This window comes from Arachis duranensis, chromosome 5 (genome assembly GCF_000817695.3).
Source record: "Arachis duranensis cultivar V14167 chromosome 5, aradu.V14167.gnm2.J7QH, whole genome shotgun sequence".
Taxonomy (NCBI): Eukaryota; Viridiplantae; Streptophyta; class Magnoliopsida; order Fabales; family Fabaceae; genus Arachis; species Arachis duranensis.
Window position 1 is genome coordinate 22,463,050 of NC_029776.3, and position 8,542 is coordinate 22,471,591.

The 8,542-nt window shown below is 30.4% G+C and overlaps 1 protein-coding gene across 2 annotated transcripts; it reads right to left on the bottom strand.

The window, feature by feature from the left end:
- Positions 1-523: 523 nt before the first annotated feature.
- LOC107488803 (protein trichome birefringence-like 2) lies at positions 524-4,700 on the bottom strand. Of its 2 annotated transcripts, none has more exons than XM_016109579.3 (5): positions 3,613-4,700; positions 2,526-2,718; positions 2,249-2,439; positions 1,960-2,118; positions 524-1,178 (listed from the first exon to the last, which is right to left on the bottom strand). In XM_016109579.3, exons 1-5 carry the CDS (start codon positions 4,503-4,505, stop codon positions 836-838), a joined length of 1,779 nt encoding a protein of 592 aa, XP_015965065.1. In that variant the 5' UTR covers positions 4,506-4,700; the 3' UTR covers positions 524-835. The 2 variants fall into 2 exon arrangements, with proteins under 2 accessions (XP_015965065.1, XP_015965066.1); XM_016109580.3 differs by lacking the exon at positions 524-1,178 and adding an exon at positions 1,432-1,747.
- Positions 4,701-8,542: the final 3,842 nt, after the last annotated feature.

An 8,542-nucleotide genomic window follows, 5' to 3' on the forward strand; every position in this document is an offset into this window, starting at 1 on the left:
GTAGAAGATGTCTATTCAGTGATATTTGTGCTCTCGCTTATTGGCTTCACAAGAATTTATCAATTGTTTGTACTTTGTACCCCCAAAAAAGAAATGGAATTTATCAATTATTGGTTCAAATGTCACTGGTGAATGAGTTAAAAAGGTGCCAACAACTCCATCTCGTGCTAACAACTCAATAAAGCACCTTCCAAACGACCCTAATGCCACTATAATATGCTGAAAGAGAACCAACATTTAAGTTATAAATCTGGAACTTAATGTACAAAATTGGATTGAATTTTTCTAAGGTATTAGTTAAAAATATAAAAGTAACGATTATTAACTATAAACTTCACATAAAAACTACATGTGAGTTATCACCATTTCTTTATATATACAAGTAAACACGATTTTTTAACTTTTGATAACTTCAAATTTTATCAGTTATTTTTCATAACACAAAAAGATAAAAAAAATGTTGAGCAAGTTTGTCATCTCACTTTTATATAGGAGGTTGAAAGAGGGCAGGGAAAAAACCACCTTTAAAGACTAAAAAGAAGTAACTCTTTGATTACTTTGAATCCAACTATCCAAGGCAACGAATCAAATTATGCTGTTAAATCTACAGTTTTCTTAACGCTAAACAAGCTGAATGACTAAAATGTGCTTGCAACTCGATGGATACAGAAAATAATACAAATAAACTTCCCACTCATTAATCATCTGCACAAACTATGACTGAAGAATGAAGATATCATACCCTGCTGTGATGAACATTATTTACACGTTTTGAAACTAGATATATGCATAAAGAATGAGAAATCCGGTGTTCGTAGCCTTTCAGCAACTTTACTCAGCTTTTCCAACTGCCTCTTCCAGATTTCAAGAGAGAAGCATAGAGTAATTCGTTCCAAGTATCCGGTACTCCAGGCAGGCACCAATGGCTGCAATCTTGGTGTAGCTCGGCGGCAGCCCTTTCAGCTTCGGTCTTGTACTCCATTCTGTATATAGAAGGATGACCATCTTTTCTGTAATCTGTTAGCCTTGATATGTTCATATACATCACTGGTGTTTTCATTTTTATGATGACATTGTCTAAAGCCCTCATTTTTGAAGGGTATTTCTTTAAGTGAGTTGTGTTATATATCGGCTCCGTTTCTTTATGGCACTGCCCTCCGGAGTTCCATTGCCCACCTCTGAAACCATGTCAGATAAGTTTATTAGAATTCACCGATCAGATGAATAATGTAAGTGGTTACTGGTTAATTAGATTTAGTGATTAAATGGAACAGATAAGGGCATAAAATAGATGAAGGAAAGTGTATTTTATGAATATGAGTCAATACACTGCCAATGTATGCAATTCCGAATCTGGATAATGGTACAAATACAATACAATACATAAAATACATTCCAAGAGTTGATGGCATTTTGGTATTCAGCAATCAATTCTACAATGTCACTATTTCTTATTATTGAGGGCAGGCCATCAAAGCTAAACCAGTTCAGCTAGATGATATTCTTCTTGAAAATTTCTGCTTAAGTTTCAAACTAATCACAACAGGGTTTAACAAGAAAAAACATGAACGTGGCTTAACAAAATACAATGCTAAGTTATCAATTACAGATTTTATTTAAGTTAAACAAATAAGAACTTTTCCGTCTATATCTCCACATGTTTGCAATGAATAAACCAATATTGCACAATATCAGTCAGAGGCAGACTTCAAAAGTATACCGCCACATGGCTCCGCATAATCTCATCCTACCAGAAAAAGGGCAACTGAGCAAAAAGATACTACATATCACAAAGATAGGATATCGGCATGTTTTCTTGTCTGGTTTTAAATAATGCATGAACTTCCAGTCACAAAGTTGTTTTCACTATTCAAGAGTCCACAGTTCCACATAAAAGGTATTGTAAAGTAGAAATTCCAGACTTAAGACAAATTTGGGAACCATTTAAAAGAGCAATACCTGAAATGGGTATTTGAGTATCCTCTGAAGACAACCTGAGTTCGGTTGGCATCAATATTTTTGTCGACCCATCTAGCCCAAGTCGTCAAAGCCCTTCTAAATGCATCCAAAACCTTGAGTCTTGGGTATACATGGTTGCCTTCTTGATAGTAGTCTTCTCTGTGAGTTAAGAGAACACAGATTAATATCTCAAATGGGAAAGAAATCTCACATTACAAAAGCACAAACTATGATATAATTATGTAGATCATGTTATTCATCTTTGCTTCTGAGCACCAATCAAACTCACCCCTTAGATGTTTTTTCATGCGTCCACCAGTGGCCAGTATTGAAGACAATGATATCAGCATCATGATATACAGTAGTTGTCTGGTCCATCAAATCCAATCTTAATGTCTCAAATGATCCATTTATGCCTTTGAAAGTTGACTCTCGAACAATGAATGGTGAACTAACAAAATCTACTGAGCAATTATAATCCTATCAACACAAGAAAGTTTTCGATGAGATAATACCATTACAATATATCTGCATCACAAAATCTTATATCTGTTCCGAAAACTTGCCTCAAATCTAAAAGCATAAACACCTTTCTTCTTAAATTCATGTCTTCCAGAAATTTCAAAAACACGTTTCTTGTCCTTGACACTTTGACGCAGTATACACACCATCGACTCCCACATGTTCCTGTTCAGTGAATCCCCCACAAAAACTAGCCTCTGACCTCGCAGCCTCTCCAGAAAATTAGTTGCATTTAAACTGAAAGATCACGTCAGTAATTAATAAACATGCAACAAAAGCATTTGGATATCAATTTAAGATGACTGGCACTAGTCTGCTTATAACTAAAATTGATAGTACACCAAAACTGCGATTAAAACACATGGAACTATGCGCAAAAGAAGAATCAAGATTCTTATATCCTGAGAGATCCACTATTTTACCCTAGTTAGTTGTAGACTCTGGTTGCAGAGTATTTACCAGTGGATCCCATAATTCTCTACCTTTTAAGTCAATAGAATCAAAACTTTACTGAACATTGTTAATACTCCATAATCCATATGAGAGTGTTAAGGGAACAACTCACCTCTAAATGGTAAGTAGTGCACTGGCATTTACATTTTACCCAGAAATTGAGCTAACTAAAAGAAATTATATAGGTTATATTGAAATTTCATAGAAGTAAACTAGCATTTCGGTACTTGTAAATATAACTAAGTTGTAACTAATCCCTTCATAGAAAACAAAATAATATTGCTAATTTAGGAATCTCTTGTCGGTGATAATGTGAATGACTTGTAATTTAAGATCTGGATCAGACACATAACTTTAATCAGGAATCGGTTTTCCATGGATGGAACCATTTTACTGAGTTTGACAGAAACAGTAACCCTTTTCCCTTTCATCATGTACATCTAAGCCACCCCTTTCCCTCTTTTAGTCCTTCTCCATTCTACTCCATTTTCTAAACCTTCATACATCTAATCTTTCAGCAATACCAAGTTGCAGTTTAATATTTGGGTACACTCATTAATTTAATATAATTACTACAATTACTATTAATAGACAACTTGCATTTTTCTAATAATAACAATAAAAATAACAATATTTCGCACATGTTACTGAAAAAACCACAGAAAAGAACAATCATACCTTGGAATGTCGCATTTATGTGGCTGCCATTTCCATTTCACATAATCACTATCAGGCCTTCCATTAAGGTGGCAATCAAAATCCCTATCGATGAGTGGACATGAACCTAAGGGGTAATATGGCTTTGAATCATCCCTTACCCACATACCATCATAGATATCACAATTCTCATCATTTAAACTAAAACGACCCTCCATCTTCACATCTTGTAAAGAAGAACCACCATCATCAATAACCACAGTTACATTATCATTATTACTATTATTATTGTTATTATTATTATTAACAGAAGTCACGTTTGATTCACCAGAAGAAGAAGAAGAAGAAACAGTTGCATTCGCAGCAAAGTCCACATCTTTGACAACCCTATTATCAGTGAAGTTCCCAATCTCAGTGACCAATGTAACGTTCTCACCGTTGGATTTCAGCGGAAACTGTTGCACTTCACTACTATTAAGCGTTGCATTCTCACCACCGACGGTGAAATTCGCAAACCGTGTGTTCTTGTTCAAACCCTGACTTGAAGCATTCACTCCGCGAGTTTCTTCAATTCGTTCTTCATCCCTCTGCGGAGAACTCACAGTGAGAGAAGCATCATTATTATTCGCCACAGAAGAAGAAGCGAAGGGATGTTTGGTTCTGATGGAAAATGACCAAGAATAGACGGAAGAAGAAGAAGAATTGGAAATGGCGGAACCAGATCCTTGAAGAAAGACTTGAACTTTGGGAGGTATAAGGGAAGTGTTGAGGAATAGAAGAGTGAGAAAAAGGAGAGAAGCTCCAAGGCCTAAACTGAAACCAGAAACTACTTTTCTCCTCTGTGACATGAAGGGTTCGGAGAACGCAAGCCTCTTCATGCTGTTGAAGCTGTTGCTGCTGCAGTTCTTGTCCATGGTGGAGATCAATCAGAAGAAGATGCAATGAAGAAACACGCATAAGCATAAACCCCAAACCAATGTGGCTTTAGTTCTTCTTCAATCAGGGTTCGGAGCTAGAGATCTCAAAGTGTTTGAAACTGTGACATTTGGAAGAACAAAAATGACTCCAACTGTTTGAAGGGTTTTTTGTTGTTCTCTTTTAGCGCTTGCAATGTGCTTTCTCTTTCCAATGCAGTTCCGTTTTTATTTTATTTTATTTATTACATTACTGATTACACCACTTTTTTAACATTTCAATTATGCATGTGCATTCCTCTCACACGCAGTTGTCCTATATCACAGTTTTTACAGTTTTCGGAGATCTATGGATCAGAGCTAACCACGTGTCCAATAAGACCTGTGCATTCGAGAAAGTCAGTTAAGTTTATTGTAGATGATTTACTAGTTGAATAAAGAATCTCAATATTAAAAGCATACATGATAAATGAAATTTGAAAAAACAGTTTTTGTACTCATAAATTTTGTGAATATTGTTATCTATTAAAAAAAATTAATGTTATAATTATTGTTCAGATAAATATCTAAAAGACAGAAATTAGGGTCCAAATGTTTTCGAATAATTTGTTTGACGTCTTTTCTAGCGAGAATAAATTATAGATGGGGTAGTACCTATAAGAGATTCTAATACTTAAGTTAACAAGGATTTTAAGTAGGTTCTTAGTAGATTTTAGATTGAATTTAAAAAATACTTGAGGATCATGGTATTTATAAATGTAGATGTAGAGTCAATAATCACCTTTTAAAATAGTTCAACATTTAAATAGTGGATAATTATTCCTTCTGTTAGAGAGATTATTGAGATCTTTAAGTAGGTAGGGTCAAAGTTCGTGTAATCGAGCCCGACTTTATAAAGTCAGGTAGAATTAGGCTTTGCTCATTTTTTTAAAAAAATTTTTAAAAAAATTTTAAAATTTTAAAACAGTCATTTCAAATGTTTTTAATTTTTTTCTAAAATTAACATCTTCTAATATTTTTATTAATTAGAATAATAAAATATTATTAAAAAATATATAATAAATAAAAATACAAAAAATTAAATATATATACTAAAAGATTATTTTATTTATTAATACTAAAATGTCGCAAAAATAATATTATTCAATTATTAACTTATGATACCTATACTGAGGGTGATATAGAAATTATAATAATAAAAACTAAATCTAAAAGATCATTACTTTATGAAAATCTTTATTTATATACCTAAACTCTTAAAATATTGACACCAAATAAACTTAAAAAAATGTTCATGAGTGAAAAATATTTTATTTTTTTGGAGCATAATTACTAATTATAGTAGCACAAACAACTTTAACTACAAACTTATTTTGTGCAACATCACAACCATTAAATTTTCAATTTTTTTAAGAAACATAAACAAAACACTTGAATTTGTCAATACATTTCTTCTTCAAATGTTATAAAGTATTAGGATATTCAAATTGAAATTTTATAAATCATTAATATTGACCTCGTGGTTGACCAAAACTTACAAATTTAACTTCATAGATAACTTGATTCGCATTGTATGCAAGTTTTAAACTGTTACCTTTATAAGTATTTGCACAAATATTTTTAATTATTTATGTAAAAAATTTTATGTTAAATGAAAATTATCTTATTTCTCCAAATTACACTAGTACATTCTCTTTTTCATTATTAAAAAATATCATAAAATATATTTTTGAATTTTTAATTTTTTTTAAAATTTTTTAAAAATTTTTTAAATTTTTTGAAAATTATTTCGTGTTTCATTCTAGATTATACAGGTGGATATTTAATAGCTATGTGTGCAAGTTAATATTTTACATTAATCGTTGTTAATGATTAATAAAAAAAGATTACATTGTTTAATAAAAATATACTTTGTAAATTATTTATGTATTTTAAAACTTAAAAAACTATAGTATTCGATTTTAAAAATTTTAAAGACTGGTTTAAGTAATTATTATTTTTGTATACTTTTATTATTCGAGGAGGTAGAATACATAGTGGAAATTATACACAAAAATTAAGGAAACATAAACGAAAAAATGCTTATATTCCCATTTATCTAATTGTATTTTAGCAATTATAATTTTTAAAAATAAATAATTCAATTAAAATTTCAATAAACCAATTTAACACACGAGGTAGCTAGTAAACTCTAGTAATTAGCGTTCGTTGCAATGTGTAAATTTTAGTTTGTTAAAGAAAAAATAAAGTGAGAATTACCACTAAGCCATTGATTTTTTTAGACAAATAAACTCTTGATTTTGTAACATTGTTTTTTATATAATTTTTATAGTAATAATACTTCTTAACAATAAAATTTTTTAATACCATTATTATTATTATTATTACTTTTTCTAAATTTATTTTTATATTATTAAAGGACAATTCAATGCACAAATATTTTTCATTAACGTATGATTTGAAAAAGAATCACATCCAAAAAATATAATGTAAGTAACCTAATCTAAAAAATATATCAGTGATTATTTTTATAACTTGAATCTATAACTTTAAAGTCACACGAATTTACATTTTAAATTTATAAATTATTATTGGTCATTTATTAATTTTATAATTAGTTGAAAAATACTATCCAAAATTTAAAATGTTGCAAATTACAACACTTTAAACAAGGCTATTTTCAAAATTTTCTGTATTCTTGAATTTCAAATTCTAAAAATAATATCCTTTTAAATATAAATCTTTAGATCAATCAACATTAAAAATATAAGGTCTTGAATCTTGATTTACTAGAACAGTGAAGTAGCTGGTTTATTACATTAGCACATTGCGCTCTTTGATGGTTCGGAGCTTAGTGTGAATAAAAGGGTAGGAGCATCACCATTCACCACACACCACTGGTGCCCACTTCCCACTAACCAGAGATTTAATTTGATGATGTGATGAACTGTTTTTTATTTATTTTATGAAATCCATCACCGACACCAAAATTTATTATTTGATCACTTCACTTCACCTAAGTCTTTATTATGAGACAAAAGTTGGCTCGCAACCAAGACCATCTACATCATATTGACTCATTTCACTTAGGTTAGCCACTATTTTGCATTATTGATTCATTGGTTTCTCCAAATTGATTTACAAGCACTTTTATATATTACCTCCTCCAAATTCAATATTATTATTATTATTATTATTATTATTATTATTATTATTATTATTATTATTATTATTATTATTAAAGAGTTTAATCTTGTATAATATCTTTACATTTTTTTTTTGAAATGTTACACCATTTAATCAATATTATTTATATTTTGGATTTTTTAACTTTAATAAACCAAAAAGTTAACTACTAAACCAGTTTCCCTAATCCAATATTATTTATGTATATGTCTTGTTTTTGTTTAGAATAAATCACAGTGATGTGTACAAATTAATTAATTATTTTTTCTCCATTTAATTGTATCAAAATTTAGAAATTAGGATTGATTTCATCAAGAAAAAAAGTTAAGTATTTAAATCTTAATCACGGTAAAAAAGTAATAAAACATTCATTTGGGCAAGTCTTCAACTAGTCAAAGACCAATTAAAAAATACATAGCCACCCTTTCCCAATTGCTTTTTACCAAATTTTCCTCTTTGCCAAAAAAATTTCAGAACATTAATCACACTCCACAATTCCTAACATTACCTCACTCTATTCTGCAAACACAAAACTGCAGCGTCGTTTTTTAAAATATGGAATATTATTAAGCCACCATATGAATGTTCTTTCTCTCGTAAAATTCATGCATGCAAAATAGATCAAACCTCTATAACTCGATTAGAGAAACATTCTTATTTAGCTTCACCTCCTCGATTCTATCATATATATTCCAACCATTTCTAAATATATACAAATAGAATCAGATCAGATCGCCTAAAATATAAATAAATATATTCAAATACATGAGTCTAACACACTAGACCACCGCCTCACTAGTTGCCAAAAAAGTTTCTTGAACTACTCTATCGAAGGTGTGCAACATGGTTGT

Bases quoted from the DNA above. Each gene is read 5' to 3' on its own strand.
- LOC107488803 (XM_016109579.3), bottom strand. From the start codon at position 4,505: ATGGACAAGAACTGCAGCAGCAACAGCTTCAACAGCATGAAGAGGCTT. The intron at 2,719-3,612 runs GTATGATTGTTC...GTGATCTTTCAG, and splicing joins CATAAATGCGACATTCCAAG to TTTAAATGCAACTAATTTTC. The intron at 2,119-2,248 runs GTGAGTTTGATT...CTTAACTCACAG, and splicing joins CATGAAAAAACATCTAAGGG to AGAAGACTACTATCAAGAAG.